The sequence below is a fragment of the Callithrix jacchus genome, chromosome 9 (assembly GCF_049354715.1).
Source record: "Callithrix jacchus isolate 240 chromosome 9, calJac240_pri, whole genome shotgun sequence".
In the NCBI taxonomy this organism is placed as follows: Eukaryota; Metazoa; Chordata; class Mammalia; order Primates; family Cebidae; genus Callithrix; species Callithrix jacchus.
Genome location: NC_133510.1, coordinates 8638376 through 8660747, shown reverse-complemented (window position 1 = coordinate 8660747; position 22372 = coordinate 8638376). Strand labels below are relative to the sequence as shown.

At 40.1% G+C, this 22372-nt stretch overlaps 1 protein-coding gene and 1 long non-coding RNA gene across 4 annotated transcripts in view; one reads left to right on the top strand and one right to left on the bottom strand.

The window, feature by feature from the left end:
- The window catches only part of LOC118144074 (uncharacterized), an 81127-nt gene extending 75814 nt beyond the window's left edge, over window positions 1–5313 (top strand). Inside the window, exons 3-4 of one of the 2 annotated variants that reach the window (XR_008473594.2) lie at window positions 1539–1617; window positions 3996–5313. This is a non-coding gene — a long non-coding RNA (uncharacterized LOC118144074). Of the gene's footprint in view, window positions 1–1538; window positions 3551–3995 lie in introns of those variants that run through there. The other variant, XR_004728545.3, reaches the window with a different exon arrangement.
- Window positions 1–22372, bottom strand: part of GUCY2C (guanylate cyclase 2C) — an 87279-nt gene that overhangs the window by 2686 nt on the left and 62221 nt on the right. Inside the window, exons 20-25 of one of the 2 annotated variants that reach the window (XM_035255278.3) lie at window positions 13665–13756; window positions 10254–10412; window positions 6810–7002; window positions 5853–6027; window positions 4055–4153; window positions 1506–1600 (exon numbers count right to left, since the gene is read on the bottom strand). In XM_035255278.3, the coding sequence (XP_035111169.1) occupies window positions 1506–1600; window positions 4055–4153; window positions 5853–6027; window positions 6810–7002; window positions 10254–10412; window positions 13665–13756 (813 nt within the window). The remainder of the gene's footprint in view (window positions 1–1505; window positions 1601–4054; window positions 4154–5852; window positions 6028–6809; window positions 7003–10253; window positions 10413–13664; window positions 13757–22372) is intronic. The other variant, XM_035255279.3, reaches the window with a different exon arrangement.

The following is a 22372-nucleotide window of genomic DNA, read 5'->3' as shown; positions in this document are numbered from 1 at the left end:
CCAATCTTTAAGTGCATCACACATTCCTGTTATGATTTGCATTATCTCTAGACAGATCTTTATTTCCAAGTGCCTTTTAAAAATAAGTTTCTCATTCCGCAGACATCCTTTTCTCCGAGTAGAGTTTTCTTTTTTTCCCAAAAGACATTTTAAAATATCACTCTAGCAACATCACAAGAACTCTAACTTAAAAAGGAGGAAAATTCAGCTGCATCAACAAATCCAACTGGTTGCCATTGTCCATCTTTTCTTCTAATCCTTTTTGCCATAATGTTTTGCCACAAAACTTTTGCTACAGTTTCCCTATCTTGTTATACACACATGTACATCACGATTAAGTGCTCATTAAGTGACATTTGTGGGCCCCATCTGGAGTGTATGGAAATTTGCTGGAATACTGGAAACTCAGTTTTTGCTAAAGGTGGTATTTGAAAAAGAGACTGGAGATATACATGTGTATATCTTTTTCAAAATACACATGATTCAAACACAGCCGGTGAACCACCATTTTTAAAAGATGAATTTAATAATTCATTGGCTGTGTTTGGACCGTAGTAATCCACAAATGGCTTCTGTTTTGGGGTAAATGTTCTTCGTAAAAAATGTATTTTTTTTTTTTTTTAACGAAGAACATTTATGGAGAACTCAAAATAACTCAAAAGTGATGTTAGAACGCTTTTACATAAAAGACTTTTCCCAGGTGCAGTCAAATTGTAAAGGCCAGAAACATTATGGCTACCGGAGACAGGTAACTTACAGTTAATAGTTGGCCTTGCCAGTTGTGAAAAGATTGTAATAACTTTGAGAAAGCAACTGAGAAGCAATGGGAGACAACTGATGGCTTTGGAGGGCAGCTGTTTCAAATGTGAGGAACATGAAGAATCTAAAGTAGTGATTTCTCAAATATTAGTGTGGTCACAAAAACATTATATTGTTAAAAATACAGATTTCTGATCTACACCCACAGAGAATCTTGCATAGCAGGCCTGGTGGAGTGTCCAGACATCTGCATTTTAACAAGCATCCAGATGATGCCAAGTCAGGAGGAGAATGGGCCCACACCTTGTGATTCACACCTTGCGATTCCAGAGCTTCTAAATAGTAACGCAACTGACAAGAGAGGTGACCTCAGATCACAGCAGCGTTATGTAGTAAGATTAGGGAAGTAAGTCGGGGGACAGGGGTTGTGACTTAAGTTAAATAAGTCCTGGATCAGACTGTATGTAGCTCTTGTGTTTGGAGGAGGAACTGGAGACAAAACTTGAATATGGCAGAGGAAATGGTGGCAAAATATAAAATGTCAAAAGGGCTCTTTGGAGTAAAGTTCTGAGTTCACATTTTTTGGTGGTGGTTTCCCTTGCGGAGGATGGAGAGTGCTCATTGTGAGTAGTATAGGAAAGCATTCTTCATTAGCATGCTCCTCAGCTTTCCTGGCTGTGTCTCAAAGGAGGTGGCCCAGCATGTCTGAGAGCTTTTTCTAAGTATGATCTCTGTGGACACCTTACCTTTAAGTATGTTTCTCCTCTCACTTCATACAGGAACTGGCACTCAGTTCTCTTCAGGATGGCTATAGTGGAGCCACTTACGTGAATTCTCAAGGCTGGATATGCAAAACAGGTAAATAAAAATCTCAGCCATTTGGAAATCTATTACATGGCCTTTTTGTTTCCCATTGATTCAGGATATTAACAATACCTGAGACAAGGATCCTAAATCAAGGAGAAACATTCGTGGCTATTTTAGTGAAAGAACACTTAAAGATAACAGAGAGATAAGAGATGGTAGAGTTAGATATTTGTTCCCACTCAAATCTTAGGTTGGATTTTAATCCCCAGTGCTGGAGGCCTGGCCTGCCAGGTGTCTGGGTCACAGGGGTGGATCCCTCATGGCTCGGTGCCGTCTTTGCCATAGTGAGTCCTCACAAGATCTGGTCATTTAAAAGTGTGTGGCACCTGCCTCTGCCACTATCTCTCTGCTGCTGCTTTTGCCGTATGAAGTGCCTGCTCCTGCTTTGCCTTCTGCCATGAGTAAAAGCTTCCTGAGGCCTCCCCAGAAGCAGGTGCAGGCGCTCTTCTTCCTGTACGGCATGCAGAACCATGAGCCAATTAAACCTCTTTTCTTATGACTCACCCAGTCTCAGGTATTTCTTTATAGCAATGCAAGAACGGCCTCACTCGAGAAATATAATAGATGGGAAGAAAGAGGGCCTGGCATCGGTTTTCAGGGCCCTGAGTGATAGGGATCCCTAGGTTTTGCTCCATAGAGTCTCATTTTGGCTCAGAGTAGTAGCCTGGGGGACCTAGTTTTAGATTTGGCTTGTAGTGCCGAGTTTGGGAGTTGGAGTTTGGTTTTGGGTCCCTGCGGAAAAGTGTCAATAAATAGCTAAAGCCTTGTGGGCAATGTGAAGACTCAGGGGAGTCCTGGGGTCTTGATTTTCTCAACTCTCCTTCTTCTGGAACATTGCTATCCTTTGACAAAACAAGTGGTGAGGGCGCTCCCAATCACAAGTCCAGTGACGTGTACCACCTTTCCCAATATGGGGGCCTGACAGCAACGCCACAAACAGTAACAACAGTGAGAATACTGACAATCCCAAACTATACCTACCACGCACCGTGACTGCTGACTGCTTAACACGACATCATCCCAAATTCTTCCAGAAACCCTCTTGGCAAGGTTGGTATGCCATTCTCACTTTCTATCTCTATCTTTCTGAGGGCTAGGAGGATCTGATAGCTTTCTCCCAACTTATACTGACAGTGATTAACACAATTTCAGTTTAACCCGAGTCTGTACGACCCTTTTCCTTGCCAGCATGATTTGTCAGTACAAACTAGTATTAGATCGTCAGTACACTACCAAAATACCATCCTGCCTCCTGCGGTTTTGTAAGCCCCAGCCATGTCCACCAATGCTGTTTCTCTCTTCTGTATCTTTCTACTACTACCACTGTCATCAATATTTACTGAGCATCTACTTCATGCAACATATTGTGCCTCTACCTTGCCAAGCAAATACAATATATTCCTGGGCATTTAACACATGCTTAGATTTTTCTTTGCTAAAATAAATTCTTGGTTAGGCATGATGGCTTATGCCTGTAATTCCAACACTTTGGGAGGCCAAGGCAGAAGACAAGCCTGAGCCCAGGAGTTTGAGATCAGCCTAGACAACATTGGGAAACCACACCTCTACAGAAAAATCAAAACATTAGCTGTGTGTGGTGGCATGCCTGTAGTCCCAGCTACTCAAGATGCTGAGGTGGAAGGATCACTTGAACCCAGCAGTTCAAGGGTGCAGCGAGCTGTGATTGTGCCATTGCACCAAAGCCTAGGTGACAGAGTGAGACCCGATCTCAAACAAATAAACAAAACTCAATTTCCAGAAAAACCAAATATGCTTTGGGAGGCCAAGGTGGAAAGATCGCTTGAGGTCAGGAGTTTGAGACCAGCCTGGGCAGCATCGTGAGACCCAGTCTTTATTTAAAATTTAAAAATTAGCTGGATGTACTGGTATGTTCCTGTAGTCCCAGCTACTTGGGAGGATGAGGTAGGAGTATTGTTTGAGCCCAGGAGTTCACGTTTACAGTGAGCTATGGTTGTGCCACTGCACTCCAGCTTGGGTGACAGAACAAGAGCCTGTCTCCTAAAAAACAAAAACAAAAAAGCAAAAGCAAATAACAGGGAAACAGGAATGTGAACCAGAGTGTATAGTTCTTACCTTGCCCACTAATTTTTTTTAACTTTCACAAATCTAAGCTAAATGCCATGACCATTCTAGTAGAGTATCCCTGAATTCATTGCATATGAAACAAAAATATAGAACCTGTCTAAAACTGAGCAAAAGTGGAATAATAAAATAATTATCAGTAAATAACAACAAAAGCAAATGTAGCAAAAGCTGGATTGACACAGGGTTGCGTTCAGCCAATGTGAAGAATCATTCTACAGGTCACTGTCACTTTGTATCTCCTTATTGTGCATTTTATCTCACAGTTGCCCTCTGGTGGAAGACAGAGTCTTTGTCTTCTGAGAAAAACCATCTCCCTGCTTACGGAGGCCAGTGGATTCCATCCTAGAGGCTGTGTTGACTGTATCTCCAAATAGGCAGTAACGAGGCATCTTGATTCCCACGACTCCAGCAGCGCAGGGCCCTGAAATGAAGGACAGAAAGCAGGAAGTAGCGGCAATAGAAATTGCAGAGTAGAGTGAAAACAGGTGAGCTTATCGCCTGGTCACAATCCTGAATACTTCCTGTAATAGAGAAGTGGCTGAGAATGTAAAATGTGAACTGGGACTTTTGCTTTAAATGGATGAATCCAATGAAGCATCATTATTGAATGCATGCGATCATAAAGTATTCTGCTCTCGCAAAGAGAACAACGTGCAGCAAACAGGAAGACGTCGGAGACCCAGATCACAAAGGCGATTTTAAATAGAAGACTCTCAGGAAGGATGAAGACGGGCCCACTGCCTGCTAACTGTGCTAAACCACACGACCCTGAACTTCACACTGATGGAGAGCACTGTAGACTTGAAGCCTCAATGGTTCAAGCTTGTTTTATTTTTATTTTAAGGTGGCATTTCTGGGATTGGTGGCATGACAATGGAAGACAGAAGACAAGACAAAGGCATGACCTTCCTTAAGCATTTCATGAGCCAGGCGAATGCAGCTGAAGGGGGAAGCCTGTGGCACGAGGAGGTTCCAGCAGGCTGAAGGCGAGACTATGCAGTGCGGCATATTAGGTAGGAAAGAAGGGTTATTCAGTCCAGTATCTCCATGAAAGGACAGAATGCAAGGAGCTGCTGGTTGAAGAAGTTACAGACTAACTCAGAAACTGCAAAGCTGGGTTTTAGGCAACGCCTTGCAAAAGCCAATCTAGATAACTTCTGAGTTCCTCTCTTACTAAGCTTTTCCATAACACTTGTAACTCATCTCAAATCTTGATGTTCAAGGCTACTGAATTAAACTAAGAGACAGCCTCTTAGGGGTCCCTACACAACAAACTGCCACCTAGCTTGATCTATGAACAAAGAGCCTAGCTCAGGTACTTATTACTAATAGCTGAGTCTCAGCCAGTCGCAGTAGCTGAGCTTCAGCCAATCACAGGCTGTCAACTGATTGGACCTTGACCAAATCAGGGAAACATGGAGTTGTGACCAATCAAGTTGTTTCTGTTTCTCACTTCTGTTTTCTGTCTACAAACACTGCCTGCCCAGCTGCCCAGGGAAGCTCTCTGAACCTCTTCTGGTTCGAAGGGCCATCTGATTTGAAAATTGTTCGTTGCTCAATTAAACTGTGTTAAATTATTTAGTATGCATAAAGCTTTTCTTTTAAGAAGGCTATGTAGTTTTCATGGTCTTTGCAAGTGACCCATGTACTTCATGTACTACTGCAGTGGCGGGCAGGGGAGGGGGTATAAATATTATAGGAGTTTCACCAGCTGTGTTTTTTTCCCCTCGTAGATAATCTAATCCACTTAAGGTACTATAATATTTTAGTGGGAAAATGGATAGGAGTTAGGGGTGGGGAGAGAGGAAATGAGGAGGAGACAAATGAAATCATAGGTGTGATTTAAATAGGAAGTCCAAAGCTTCTTGTTTTTGTACACATTTGCTGTGTATCATTTCAATAGTCAGAGGTGCTCTCAAAGGTCTTGTTCTTAGAGCTCTCCAGGAGCTAAGTATCTAAGTGTCTCAGGATGTATCATGGGGCCTCACATTTGGCAAAAAGAATTAAGACTAAACATTAGGTGAAGCTGATCACACATGAAGACCTTTTATCCTTTCTGATTTACGTGGTGCACAGCAGTACATGTGGGTCCCTATTTGTTAAGATGCTCAACTCCATACCAGAGTGAACTCCAATGCGAATCCATATTGGGAGGCCAGGGAGATGCTCCAGCTCAAAGGTCCCCATGAAGCTGAGGATTTCCAAGGCCATCTTGGCAATGTCTACCGCATGCCGATTGCCATTTCTCTTAGGCAAACCACTGGCCACCATGTAAGCATCACCAATGGTTTCCACCTGTGGAAACAGTTGCTCATGAGTGGCTCTGCCACTTTGAAAAGCATAGAGGTTCAACAGAATCAGTTAATCACATATCACACACAAAAAGTGATTAGGGAACACAGTACGAGCATAGCCCTTTACACTTTTTCTGGGGCCAGTTCAATCTGTTCTACGCTGATTTCTTTGCGGTTTTTATAGTCTAGTTAATGGATGATAAAATAGCTAAAAAGAAATTTAGCCGTTTAAAAGTACTTCACAGTTATACAAATTGTCCAGATGTGGTGACAATTCTAGAAATGTTCAAATGAATAATCTGAATGGCTTTATGTAATTTGAGGAACACCCTGCATTACCTGAAAAGTAATCCTTTAGCAAATGTCTACACACTGTTTGACAGAATATTTTGTAATGTGTAATTGTACACATTTTTGTAGCATGGTTTTCTATTCATTATAACCTCAGTGTCTTCTCTGCTTCATTTCTAGTCAGCCTAAACACTGCCTATTTTTTGGAGGCGATTTAAGAGTATGCCATTTTGTCTAAATTTAGTATCCCAAATTCATTCCTGCTGCACTTCCTGTTGTACCTTTTCTGCCGCTTCTTAAAGTTAAATGGTAATTTTGACTTCTCACCCCTCTAATTCTTCTACTTCTATTCACTTTTAGCTCAGAGTCAACCATCAATTCACTAAATGTAAACTAGAGAGGACAAGAGCAGTAACAGAAACAGCCAATTCAGGCTCTGATGACCTCAGGGAGTACCATGACTTGTTTCAGCCTGTTAGGAGATGAGGCTACCTTGTAGACATCATGATGATCGACAATGTGGTCAAAACTCTTATAGATGTCGTTAAGCATGTCCACCACTTCCATGGGTGTGCTGTATTTGCAGATGGTAGTGAAGCCTACAATATCGCTGAAGTAGATTGTAACTTCCTCATATAGTTCCGGCTCCACAATGCCTTTCTCCTTCAGCGACTTGACCACTAGCCTAGATAAGGAAGGAAAAAAAATGCCTTCAACTTCAGCAAATTTTTTCTTGTTTCACAAAAATCCTTCAGATAGTAGGAATTGTCTACAAAGAATTCTAGAATTTGAGACTTCCAGTGAATCAAGTGAATAGGAAACAAAGAGAGGTTGTGTACATCACATACATGAACATTACACACATACACATATAACACGTGTTGTGAACACAGGTGAATATAGGCAGGTTCAACATTAACTTAGTGTTTGATTATTAACACTAATATATATAAGCAGATAAGTTTCGTACCATAAAGACCCTCATATATATATATATACACACACATATATACTTGCCCACTTTTGCTTCTCTATTGATAATCAGCTTCTTACAGATATGGCTCTATATGCAGAAGCTGAGGAGAGTGTGGTATTACTTAAATCACCACAGGTGTTTGATCTGAATTTCTCAACAAAGTCGATAGTTTTACTCTCCTGGCATATGTAACATGGCATTGCTTAACATTACTGTGAAATAATAATGTATTTAAATATAAATTTTGATATATTCTGAACCAGAGTTTATTTGATATATTTTGAAACCAGATTTGGGTACTTTAAAAAGCAAAATCAATTATGCAAATAAATTAAATGATGCTAAAACAGTAAAAGTCAAATTAAAGCAACTTTTAGAATATCTTTGCTGAATAAGGAGCAGCATATCAGATTCAAGATTGAGGGAGGACAACCAGAAGGGACTTCATACTTGATGTGCCAAGTTACCTCTGCATTGAAAAAACGGAGTGGGGGCTGACATGAAGGGGGACGTTCCCTGTCTGTCCTTGCCATCACTTTGTAGTGGCCTGAGTATGGAGCCACTAGAATCAGAAACTGGAAGCTAGGTGATATCATAGAAGTCACTGGAAATAAATCTTTCATTGTTACAGATGAGAAAGATGAGGTCTAAAAAAGCATGACTTCCATAAGGTTCCACAGCCCATTAGGGACATAGCCAGGACTAGAACTCAGGAGCCTTCAGTCCCACCCATCAGTCTTTTGTGCACTACACTCTCTGCATAACCCAGGCCTTGGATAGTCAGGAAGATGGGGCAGATTTGGAGGTGGGCTCTCCTGGAAAGAAAGTACCCAACCAACCACAAAGATTTCTAACACTCATTTGGAGAACCTACAGAGCATCCGGAGAAACCTTTTTAGTTGGTACAATGACAAAACTTGTAACCCTTGAAAAACATTCCTTTGGTGTTGCTTGGATTCCTAGGGGCACATGTGGAGTGGTTGTTCCTGACATGCCCTGTATAAAGTGCATAGTATTTTCGAGGGTACAGAGATGTAATGACTAAATTGAATATTCTGCCATATTTGCAATTCATTGCACTGCTTATATCTGAAAAGTCATATGAGTCTGGTGATATGGTTTGGCTCCACGTCCCCTCCCAATTCTCATGTTGAATTTTAATCCCCAATGTTGAGGGAGGGACTGGTGTGAAGTGATGGAATCATGGGTGCAGATTTCCTCCTTGCTTTTCTTGTGTTATTAAGTTCTCATGAGATCTAGTTGATTGAGTGTGTGTAGCACCTCCCCATTTGCTCTCTCTCTCACTTCCATGTGAAGAAGTTACTTGCTTTCTCCACACCCTTCTACCATGATTATAAGTTTCCTGAGGCCCTCCCAGCCATACTTCTTGTAAAGCTGGTGGAACTGTGAGTCAATTAAACTTCCTTCTTAAATTACCCAGTCTCAGGTAGTTCTTTATAGAAGGGTGAGAATGGACTATTACACTTGGAAAATGGTGTGTTACCCAGAGAGAGAAACTCATGTTGTAAATAACTGAAGGAAGGGATGGGAATTAACATGATGAGCTTTGGTAAGAGGTTGTTGCTGACACAGATAAAATTAGTAGACAGAGTAGATCTCTTAGAAAGTCTTCCCTTAAGACAAAACTTCTGGCCAGGTGCGGTGGCTCACACCTGTAATCCCTGCACTTTGGGAAGCCAAGGTGGGTGGATAACCTGAGGTCAGAAGTTCTAGCCCAGTCTGGCCAACATAGTATTTTCGAGGGTACAGAGTGAAACTCTGTCTCTACTAAAAATACAAAAATCAGCTGGGCGTGGTGGCAGGTGCCTGTAATCTCAGCTACCTGGGAGGCTGAGGCAGGAGAATCACTTGAACCCAAGAGGCAGAAGTTGCAGTGAGCTGAGGTCACACCATTGCACTCCAGCCTGGGCAGCAAGAGCGAAACTCCATCTCAAAGTAAAAAACAAAACAACAACAATGGCAAAAAAAGAAGAAACATCTATTTTAATGTATTTAAATACCCCAAGGGGTGCTGTTCAAATAAGTGTTTAAGTGATATCTGTTTCCTGCATACAGTCTTAAGTTTATTTCCCTTTGCTATACATATTTCTTCTTTATTCTTCTAGTTGTTGCTCGTGCATGTTTTAGTTTTATCTTGCAAATATAATTTTTACACGAACAACCAAAGTGAGTTGTGGTGACACCATGGTGTATTGTAGCTCTTGAAGAGACTTGTGTGATAGAACCTTTGGAAATCTAATAAAAACATCTACCATCTAGTGGGCCAAGTGGCATATTGAACCAAGACTAGGAAAAAAGCTGAAATGGTGAGCCAGCTGATTTAAGCCACCTGAGTGACACTACGGTGGTTAAAACCCCCGCCAATGAAACCCTGGGAAGACAGCCAGATAACTAGGATGCTGTTTTTGTCACGACAGCATTAAAGACCAGGCAAGGAATTATGCTTTATGTAACTAACGTTTATGGAGCTCTGACAGAAATGGCCATCCCTGAAGTGGATATGAAGGGTTCCACATTGTTTCCAGGCACTCTGAGGCCTCATGGGTTTTGTCCATCTATCACAAGGTTATGAGACACCACTTGCCAACTGTGTTCCATCTCCTTTCCCCCAAGCTGTGATCTGCCTCCAAGTTTTCTGGCACGTGATTTGACTTTCACAGGTTTGAGATTTTGGGGTCAGAGTTGCTAAAGCAGACCAGGGGCTCTCGCTCGGGCCTCTTGGGTAGAATTCCAGCTCTGCCAATCACTGGGTGCCCTTCGGAACGTTAGTCAGTGGAGTACAAACTGGAACAAGGCTTAGCAAAGTACACGCATTTTAAAACCAATAATCTACTGAAGAATATATACAAGGAAACAAATCCTATATAGATACAGTGAAAAACAATGCTAGAAGGACATGCTGAAGGTTTTAGCCTCCACATCAGCAAGACTTGCTTTACCTTGGAAGCAACATAAAGTTAAGTCTGTCAGCCCTGTCCCTCTCTGCCTTGTATAGCTGTGTCCTTTCCTCTACCAGATGTTCCAGGTTTCGAGAATATAGCTGTAGACGTCGGATCAAGGTATCCATATAGCTTTCATTTTTTTGGTCATGAAAAAGGCTGTAGGTAGTAATAGATAAAGAGCTCTTATACATTATTAAGAAAACATGACTATCCAATAAAACAATGGACAAATATGATGAACCGATAATTAAAGAAAAAAGCCAACAAACATAACAAAAAACCTCGTCCGGTTTTGGTGGCTCACACCTGTAATCCCAGCACTTTCGGATGCCAAGGTGGGAGGATCACTTGAGGTCAGGAGTTCCAGCCCAGCCTGACCAATATGGTGAAACCCTGTCTCTACTAGAAATGCAAAAATTAGCCGGGCGTATTGGCCCATGCCTGTAGTCCCAGCTACTCTGGAGGCTGAGGCAGGAGAATCGTTTGAACCTGGGAGGCAGAGGTTGCAGTGAGCCGAGATTGTGCCACTGCACTTCAGCCTGGGTGATAGAGCACGACTCTGACTAAAAAAACAAAACAAAACAAAAAAACTTAACCTTAGGACAAAAATAAGATTTAAAAAAATGATGGTAATCAGTGTAAGAGAAGGAGGAAATATATACAGAACAAAACGTTCCCGAAGAGCAATTTGGTTAAAAATGTCACTAGCTTTAAGAATGCATATACCAATCAGCTTATAACTCTATTTCTGAGAATTATCCTAAGGAAACAATCATGAATGTGTTTAGAGTTAACAACAAAAAATGTCACGGTATTCTTTCAAGACAAACAAAAATCATCTAAATGCATAACAAAAATGTAGTTAAAATATGACCGGACAATGGAACATTAACATTTTAATTTATATCACAAAATTCAAAAATTTTTTAAACTGGTGGTCACCTGTTGGGAAACAGGTGATGTTTTACTTTCTTGCTTGCTTATTTGTATTTTCTAAGGTACCAAATAAACAATTTGCAATAAAGGAAAATCTTTTTTTTTTTTTTTTTGGGACGGAGTTTTGCTCGTTACCCAGGCTGGAGTGCAATGGCGAGATCTCAGCTGACCGCAACCCTCGCCTCTTGGGTTCAAGCAATTCTCCTGCCTCAGCCTCCAGAGTAGCTGGGACAACAGGCGTGCGCCACCATGCCCAGCTAATTTTTGTATTTTTAGTAGAGATGGTGTTTCACCATGTTGACCATGATGGTCTCGATCCATTGACCTCGTGATCCACCCGCCTCGGCCTCCCAAAGTGCTGGGATTACAGGCGTGAGCCACCACGCCCAGTAGGAAAATCTTTTAAAAACTGGTCTAAAAGTGATAAATGAAAGTATAGGAGAAGGACTAAGAAAAGCCAAGCCAACTTTTATATTAACTCCCCAGTACAGAGTCAGGGTCCTGACACCAGAAGCCTAACTCTGGATTATTTTGTTAGCTCAAGGAGGCTTAGACGAGATGCCGGCTTTGTGTGACAGTGCGAGGTATGGCAAGCGTTGGGGCAGAGGTCAGGGAGGAGACACGTGGAGTCCTCCCAGCATTGTGAGGATCAGAGATAATGTTCATAACGTCTAAGGCACACTTGCATGTGCTGAATAAATAACAATCAGTTTACTGTTTATTACGACAGTAACAATCACTCAGGAGAAGATGGCCTACATCATCATCCCCTGGGATGTGGAGACATATTTGTTAAAAATCCAGTGCATTTTTGTGCCCTACCCCAGACCTATGTGACTGAAAATTGCTAGGCTTGTAATTAAGAAACAGAATCGTTTAACAAGTTCCCCAGGAAAGTTTTACTTGACCTTCCAGGACAGAGTCCAGTTGGGTAGCATGGATGTGGGAGCAGGTGTAAGAGATGAAGTTGGGTGAGCTCACTCCAGGATGAACGGATTCAATTAGAACAGTTTCTCACCTTTAACTGCATATTTTAATCACCTGGGAGAGATTAAAAATCCTCACAGCAGCATGCACCCCAGACCTCTAGAATAAAACCCCAGTATCAGTATTTTTAAAGGTCCTCAGGTGATTCCAAGCTGCAGCTAAGTTTGAGAACCAGGACACTTTACGAGCTGAGTATCAAGGACCCAGTTTCTTCATGAGCACATGAAGTCTCATCTGTCACACATTAAGTCTCATCTGATCTTAGTAACAGGACAGCGAAGGAGAAAAAAAGAGGGCTGGAATTAACTGTTTATTATTTCCTGCTCCATTCCCACAATTAACAGCCGAATTCTACCACTTAAAGACCACACTTTCATTACCTTCACTCCACTTCATCTCCTCCAGCCCTAGACTTTTAGTGTCATTAAAAATCTGAATCTTTTAACCTAATGAGAAGTACAGAAAGACCTGGAAAAAATCATCTTGTTCAATCCAATAAAAATCACAAAAATCATCTTGCTCAATCCAATTTTTCTAATAAGAAAATTGATACTCAGTGAGGGTAAGTGTTTTGCCCAACGCCCCATGGCAAATTCTTAACAGATCTTAGTCTAGAAGTTTTTTTTCCTAACTCTTAATTCAGTGTTATTTTTCTCATTCTGCATTCACTGAAAACATGGGGTACCTAGAAATGAATCTCACTAGATAATAGTGTACTTTTCTCCCTCACCTTGAATTATGCTCTGATTCATAACATCTTTTAAGTACCTAGGGCCAAAGCTGGAGATTTTAAGACTTTAAGGTCCTAAGAATGTGCCAATGTTAAGAATTCTGAGCCTGTCGCGGTGGCTCACGCCTATAATCCCAGCACTTTGGGAGGCCGAGGCAGGTGGATCACAAGGTCAAGAGATCGAGACCATCCTGGTCAACATGGTGAAACCCCGTCTCTACTAAAAATACAAAAATTAGCTGGGCATGGTGGCGCGTGCCTGTAATCCCAGCTACTCAGGAGGCTGAGGCAGGAGAATTGCTTGAACCCATAAGGTGGAGGTTGTGGTGAGCCAAGATCATACCATTGCACTCCAGTCTGGGTAAGAACAGTGAAACTCCATCTCAAAAAAAAGAATTCTGTAGGATCTTTACAGATTCTCAGGACTCAAGCTACACTTCTAAATCCTAATTACCCACAGAAGCACCCAGAAGCTCTATTTTTAACAGACAAATTTGTAATCAGCTGAAGTTTATTTTTTAATCAGAAAAATTTGACCTTGAGTATTTAATTTTTCAAGTGATTATTTCCCTGGGAAAAATAGTCTGATAATCTCCATATCATTTTAATGTTATGAGAAAGGTGTTGATTGCAACCTGGGATTTTTATCACTGGATTTTTATCACATTCTCATTCTTAGGTGCTACTGAATGTTAACCCAAATTAAAAAAAAAATTCTTGAAATTAGTGAATAAAAGTAAACATTTCAGCAATACCCAAATATCTTGGCAAGTGTAGTCTCAATTTTTTTGAAATCTGGTCTCTTTTCTGGATCTTCCTCCCAACTATTTTTTACAAGTAGATACACCTGGAAGAAAAAAACAGGCAAATAAGCTCAGGGGATAGTAAACCAAATCAAGAGAGAATTCTTATATCATTCATAGGAGTGATTAAGGCAAAAAAAATAGTTAAAAAATATCTTCAACTCTGTCAGTGCAGACAAGAGATCTCCAGCTCTCTGGTTTCTGTCTCAGGCATGCCCACCTGCATTATGTTAACATGTTAATCCCTTGGGTAAAATTAATGAAAAATGTGATAGCAATTTAGATGAGGCTGGGTTGATAGGGGACGGGAGACTGAGCGAATTTGCAAGTGTGTGCAAGGTTTATATTAGAGAGGGCGAAAAATAGTGAAGGTGTGGCAGGCCTCCAAAACAACTGTTTTAGTACTGACTGAGTGGTTAAGTCAAGTCTTAAAAGCCAGTGTCATTGTAGAAAGCCCGGAATGTAACAAAAGCCCATTAAGACTTTTTCCTGGGCCTTTCATGGGCCTTAAAGCGTGACAAAATAATGAAGGAATTCTTAACAGGACCTATTTAGGATTAAACAAGTTTTAGTGGGGGTCTGAAGAAACTCCCCAGGCCTCCACAAACTAATTTATTGGAGGTCTGAAGGAACTCCCCAAACTTCCATGATTTAGCAGGAGGCAAGATAAGGAAGGATAATCACCCCAGCACTGGGACCCATTTAGATTAAGGAAACTTACTGAGGCTCCAGAATAAGGTCTTCAGGACTCAGACCTTAGTTACAGATTAAAAGAAGTTAATCACTTAGGTCTTTGAACGCACACTTACATGTAGACATATAGCTTAGAAGGTAGATAAGCTCTGGACAGAACTTTGTAATTTTGAGTTGGTCTGGTGATAATTTCCAGGCCTTCCCCCTGTTACTGGTTACAGAAATAAAAACTTGCTTCCTCCCCAGTTCATCTGCATCTTATTATTGGGTCATGAGAACTAGCAGCCCCACCCTCAGTTTGGTCAGGAAACAAAGGCTCAGTGAATATGAGACAAATGGCTCCAACTGAGAATAAAAGCCCAGCTGTGCATGGTCCCAACCATAGTGAACAACAGCGTCACCTGGGGAACATTTGCACCCTTTCTTACAGCCAGGCCCCACCCTAAGACATTCTGATTTAATAGATTTTGAAGTGCTCTTAGTAGGGTTCCCCGATTTAGCAAGTAAAAATAAAGGACATCAAGTTAAATTTGGATTTCAGAGAAACAATGAATAATTCGTGAGTATAAGTCTGTTCCAAATATTGTATAGGCAAAGGGCAGTTGTAGATTTTTAAGCTTTTCAGGTGATTATAATGCACAGCTGCAGTAGAGAAGTGAGATGGAGAAAGGGGAGGTGTGGAGGAGGTAGGGAGACAGGAGGAAGCCCATGGGAACCTCATCTTATCTAGTACCACCTGTTTGCAGCTTTTAAAAAAAAATCAAAATGTGTGGTGAAAACTGCTTGTTTTAAATAAAGTTTGTTTTTCATTCTGGCTGAAAACAAGATCATAAGTGATACTAGATCCAATCCCTGTCCCTGTACTTTGCCTGAACAATTTCCTGGGAACGAAGTAGAGCCGCGGTATAGCCTGTGGTTGCCCATATTCAACACTAGATGACGCTCCTTCCTTGGTAATTCATCTGCTGACTTAAAGCAGAATAGAAACAACTAACAGCTGAGCCGATACAGTGCCACAGAGTAAAATACCACCAGCCCTTTGTCTCTGTGGGTTCTGCATTCGTGGATTCAGCCAAATAAGCATGGAAAGTACTTGGGAAAAAAAAGACGATTGTGTCTGTATAGAACATGTACCGACTTTTTTTTTCTTGTCATTATTCCCTAAACAATACAGTACCACAGATTTTTACATAGTATTTACATCATATTAGAGATTATAAGCAATCTAGAGATAAATGAAAGTACATAGGATAATGTATGTAGGTTATATGCACATAATAGGCTGTTTTATATCAGATCCTTGAGCAGCTGTGGATTTTGGTATCCTCAGGAGTTCCTGGGACCAATTCCCCATGGATAGAGGGACGACTCTACTGGGTGCTTTTGGGGCATTGCTGAGTGATCTAGTTTCAACTCCGTATTCTATGGGACTCAGTTACTTAACATGAAATTTTATTTCTTATTTCTAATTCCAGAACTGTCCAACTACACAAATGAATTAAAGATGATGCTGTTTTAGTGGAAAAGGCTTTAAACATTTGAATATCAGATTAGAAAAAAGGACTTGAGAAAGGATATGCTGATTATGCGGAGAAATCCCGAAATTCAGAAAAGCAGGAGGAAAGAAAGGAATGCGGAAATGGCAGGGCCAGCAGCAGCTGTATTTCAGAAAGTTGTATTTCAACATACTGTTACTATTGAAAAAGAAAGGGAAGGTGTGAGGCAAAAATGGTTCACTCAGGCCCTGCAGAGTCTGGCCATAAACTCATCTGGCAGTGTCTTTGTGAATAGAAGGAAAATGTTTTTATTTTTTATTTTTATTTTTTTATTTTTTTGAGACGGAGTTTCGCTCTTGTTACCCAGGCTGGAGTGCAATGGCGCAATCTCGGCTCACCGCAACCTCCGCCTCCTGGGTTCAGGCAATTCTCCTGCCTCAGCCTCCAGAGTAGCTGGGATTACAGGCACGCGCCACCACGCCCAGCTAATTTTTTGTATTTTTAGTAGAGACGGGGTTTCACCATGTTGACCAGGATGGTCCCGATCTGCTGACCTCGTGATCCACCCGCCTCGGCCTCCCAAAGTGCTGGGATTACAGGCTTGAGCCACCGCGCCCGGCCATGTTTTTATTTTTATTCCACAAGGAACAAAAGATGTTTTTGTTTAAACACCATAAATATCTTTTTTTTTTTTGAGACGGAGTTTCGCTCTTGTTACCCAGGCTGGAGTGCAATGGCACAATCTCGGCTCACCGCAACCTCCGCCTCCTGGGCTCAGGCAATTCTCCTGCCTCAGCCTCCCGAGTAGCTGGGACTACAGGCACGCACCACTGTGCCCAGCTAGTTTTTGTATTTTTAGTAGAGACGGGGTTTCACCTTGTTGACCAGGATGGTCTTGATCTCTTGACCTTGTGATCCACCCGCCTCGGCCTCCCAAAGTGTTGGGATTATAGGCGTGAGCCACCGCGCCCGGCCCTAAACACCATAAATATCTTAAAATACTTTACTGTCTTCTTGGATTATTAAGGCTCAGTTAAAATGCTAAAAGAAAAAAATAATTAGAAAATTTTCACAGGGCTTCAAGGCCTTTTTGAGGGACTATTAAAAAAGCAAATGTAGAGAGAAAAGCTCCATTTCCTGCAGAGGAAGGATAAAATGAGTAAAAGTACATTTCTCGATTTTTTCTGGATGTTGGCAGATTTCCTTCTAAATGATTAGATGGCATTTGTAAGTCTATTAAGTATTCCACACCAACACCTTGTTCATTGAGCTTATAAAAACTGAGAATGACCCCTGCCTACTGAAGCCAGTGCGTGTACACACCACGGGGTGGGGACTAAAGACAGGTGTGAGGACAGGTCCACCTGGCTCACTTCCACTCTTCCAGTGCTTCAGAATGTCATGCAGGGGCCTTAGAGGTCTAGCCCAGTCCACCACTGTTGGCACCTAAGTACACCTTCTGGGGGCCACATAACCTGTTGCTACCACCACAGTTGGTGCCTATCAGCATATACCACTTGTGGACCTGCTGAGCCTGTCACAGCCACTACCAACACCAGTGCAGCCTGCTTGGGAACCAGAAGCTTGTCCTATCATGGCTACTTCCATTACCCACACCATTTCTGCCACCCAGAAATGTGGGAATCCACCCAGCAGCCTAGGCCACTGCTGCTACTACTGGAGCCTGAGGAAGCTACCTGGAGGCCAAAGAATGGATCTGCCTAGATCCACTAACACTGGTACCAGCTTATATCCTGGGGCCCAAAGACGGCTTATGCTGGCACCAGTGCCTCCAAGGGGGTCTGAGGACTGGCCCACCTGGCATTCCAATCTTCAACAAACTTCCCCACAGCCTCCACTAACAGTCACATCCTAAACCACTAAGGAAATAACAGACCCCCTGACAACACTGCTCACACATAAGTAGATTATGTGGAGGCTACATTTCTGCATGTACCCAGAATCAAAGCCAAAGCGCCTCGCTCAACCAACACCATAGATATCGCTTCAGGAAAAAAGTTCTCCCCTATGAAAGCGAATTTTAAAAATTGGAAGAAGTAACTGTTACACCAGATGCACAAATATCAACGTAAAGACACAAGCAGTATGAAAAAGCAAGGAAATATGACACCTCCAAGGAAACACAGTAGTTCTGCAGCAACAATTTCCAATGAAAAGGAAATTAATAAAATTCTTGAAAAAGAATTTAAAATAATATTAAGGAACTCAGTGAGATACAGAAGAATACAGAAAAATAATACAATGAAATAAAAAAAAATTCAGGATATGAATGAGAAATTTGCCAAAGAAATAGATACTATAAAAAGGAATAAAACAAACTCTGGAACTGAAGAAGTCACTCAATAAAATACAAAATACATTGGAAAACTTCAACAATATATTAGATCAAGCAGAGAAATTTCAGTCAGAACTTGAAGACAGGTCTTTTGAAATAATCCAGTCAGACAAAAATAAAGAAAAAAGAACAAAAAAAAAGAATGAGAAAAGCCTACACAATACATCAGACACCATAAAGTTGCTAAATAATTAAATTTTTCATGTCCCAAAAGGCAAAGATAAAACAAACGGGATCGAAAACCCATTTAACAAAATAACAGCAAGAGATTTAGACATTCAGATACAGGAAACTCAGAGATCCCAAAAAATATATAATTCAAAAGTTCTTCTCCATGGTGCATTATGGTCAAATTCTCAAAGGTTAAAGAGAAAATTTCTAAAATCAGCAAGAAAAAAAGTTTCTGGTTACTTATCAGAAACTCCCATCAGATTAACAGGAATGTACTTCTTTTTCATTTATGAAGAATAAGTTTGCTGGATATAATTTGGTTTATCTTTCAACACTCTGACTACATCATCCCTTTTCTCCTGGCCTGTAAGGTTTCTGCTGAACCCTATCCAGCAAACTTATTCTTCATAAATGAAAAAGAAGTAAAGGCTGTCCCAGACAAGTGAAAGCCAGGGAAATTCATCACCACTAGACATACCGTACAGGAAATGCTTCAGGGAGTCCTACGCCTGGAAGTGAAAGGATGACATCTACCACCATGAAAACATATGAAAGTATGAAATCCACTAGTAAAGCAATCACACAAAGAGGGAAGAGAAAGTTCTCAAATGTTGCCACTACAGAAAACCACAAACCATAATGATAAGCAAGGGAAAGAAAGGAATAAAAGGTGTGTAAAACAACCAGGAATCAATTAATCAAATGAAAGGAATAAGTCCTTATATAATAATAACCTTGAATGTAAATGGATTTAAATTTTCACTTAAAAGATATTGACTGGCTGAACGGATTTTAAAAAATGACCCAACTATAGTCTGCCTACAAGAAAATCATCTGTAAAGAAACATACAGACTGAAAGTAAAGAGATGGAAAAAGATAATCCATGCAAATGGAAACAAAAGCAAGCAAGAGTAGCTATAGTTACATTAGATAAAACAGACTTAAAAAAACTGTAGAAAGAGACAAAGTTGTTATATAATGATAAAGTTCTCAATTCAGCAAGAGCATATAAGAATTCTAAACAACTACACATCCAATATTGAAGCATGCAGACATTTAAAGCAAATACTATTAGATCTAAAGGAAGAGGTAGATTCCAATTCAATAATAGCTGGGGACTCTTAGCATTAAACAGATCATGAAGACAGAAACTTAACAAAGAAACATTGGATTTGAACTGCATGTTAGAACAAATGAATCTAACATTTACAGAACACTTCATTTAATAGCTAAAGAATAAACATTCTTGTCATCAGCACATGAAACATTCTCCAGGATGGGCCATATATTAGGACACAAAACAAGTCTCAACATATTTATAAAGAACCAGAATTATATCAAATATCTTCTCAGACCACGATGGAATAAAAGTAGAACTCAATACCAGGAGGAACTTTGGAAACTACACAAATATGTAAAAATTAAACAACATGCTTTTGAATGATCTTGAGTCAATAAAGAAATTAGGAGAAATTTAAGAAAATTTTAAAACAAATGAACATCGAAACACAACATATCAAACCCTATGGGATACAGCAAAAGTACTGGTAAGAGAGAAGTTTATAGAAATAAATGCCTGCATCAAAAAAATAGAAAAATTTCAAATCTAACAAAGCACCTCAAGGAATTAGAAAAGCAAGAACAAAACAAACCGAAAGTTATTAGAGGGAAAGAAATAATAAATATCAGAGTAGAACGAGGCACAATAGAGACTGAAAAGATAATGCAAAGGATCGTTGAAACAAAAAGTTGTTTTCATGAAAAGATAAAGTCAATAAACCATTAGCTACACTAACCAAGATAAAAATGAGAGAAGGTCCAAATAAATAAAATCAGAAATTAGAAAAAGACATAACTGATTGCATAAAAAATGCAAAAGATTATTAGAGACTCTTATGAACAACTATATACCAGCAATCTGAAAAATAAAGAGGAAGTGGAGAAATTCCTGGATAAATAGAATCTACATAGATTGAATCAGGAAAATGTAAAATACCGTAGAATACATGAACAGACCAACAATGAGCAGTGAGACTGAATCACTAATAAAAAGTCTCCCAACAAAGAAAACTCCAGAACCGGATGACTTTACAGCTGAATTCTGCCAAACTATCAAAGAAGAACTAAACTAATTATCTTCAAACTATTCCAGAAAATTGAAGCGTAGGGATTCTCCCTTATTCTACAAGGGCAGCATTACCCTGATACCAAAACCAGACAAGGATACAACAAAAAAGGAAAACTACAGGTCAATACCCTGATGAACATAGATGCAAAAATCCTCAAAAAAATACTAGCAAATGGAATCTAACAGCACATCAAAACGATAATGCACTATGATCAATTGGGATTCATCCCCAGGAAGCAAGGATGATTTAACATATGCATATCAATAAACAGGAAACATTACATCAACAGAATGAAGAACAAAAGCCATATGATCATCTCAATAGATGAAGAAAAAGCATTTGATAATATTCAACATTGCTTCATGATAAAAACTCTCAAAAAACTAGATAGCCACAAAATAATAAAAGCCATATACTACAAACCTACAAACATCACATGGAATGGGGAAAAGCTGAAAGCTTTCCCTCTGACAACCGGAACAAGACAAAGACACCTCTCTTACTCAACATAGTACTGAAATTACTAGCCAGAGTAATTAGGCAAGAAAAAGAAAAGGCACCCAAATTGGAAAACAGGGAGTCAAATTGTCCCTCTTTGCAGATGATATGACCTTACATCTAGAAAACCTTAAGACTTCACCAAAAAAACTTTTAGATATGATAAATTCAGTACAGTTGAAAAATGTAAAATTAACATACAAAAATCAGTAGTGTTTTTATATACCACCAATAATTAACGTAGCAGGAAAGAAATCAAGAATACAATCCCATTTACAATAGCTACAAAAAAAAAAACTCATCTAGGAATAAATTTAACAAAGAAGGTAAAATACCTTTACAAGGAAAACTACAAACACTGACGAAACTGAAGAGGACAAAAACAAATGGAAAGGTATCCCATGCTCATGGATTGGAAGAGTTAATATCGTTAAAATGATTATAATGCCCAAAGTAATCTATAGATTCATTGTAATCCTATAGAAATACCACTGTCATTTTCTCACAGAAATTGAAAAAGCAATAATAAAATTCAAATGAAACAAAAAAATAGCCCAAATAGCCAAAGCAATCCCAGGCAAAAAGAATAAAGCTGGAGGCATAACACTACCTGACTTCAAAACGTACTATAAAGTTACAGTAACCAAAACAACCTGTCACTGGCATAAGAAAGAGACACATAAACCAATGGAATAGAATAGAGAATCCAGAAATAAATCCACACACTTACAGCCAACTGATTTTCAGCAGTGGCTCCAAGAACCTACACTGGGGGAAGGACACCCCATCTCTCCCCATATACAAAAATCAACTCAAGATCGATTTAAGACTTAAACATAGGATCTAAAATTGTGAAACTATTAGAAGAAAACATAGAGAAAAGACTTTAGGACATTGGTTTAGGCAAATATTTTACGGCTAAGACCCCAAAAGCACAGGCTACAAAACCAAAAATAGACAAATGGGATCATATTAGACTAAAAGGCTTCTGTGCACCAAAAGAAACAATGAGCAGAGAGAAGAGTGAAGAGACAATCTTCACTCTTTAAATGGGAGAAGGTATCTGCAAACTTTCATCCGACAAGGATGATATTACAGAATATACAAGGAACTCAAACAACTCAGAAGTTTAAAAAAATCCCACTAAAAAGTGGGCAAAAGTTGGCCAGGCACAGTGGCTCACACCTGTAATCCCAGCACTTTGGGAGGCCAAGGCAGGTGGATCACGAGGTCAAGAAATTGAGACCATCCTGGCCAAAATAATGAAACCCTGTCTCTACTAAAAATACAAAAATTAGCTGGGCATGGTGGCATGC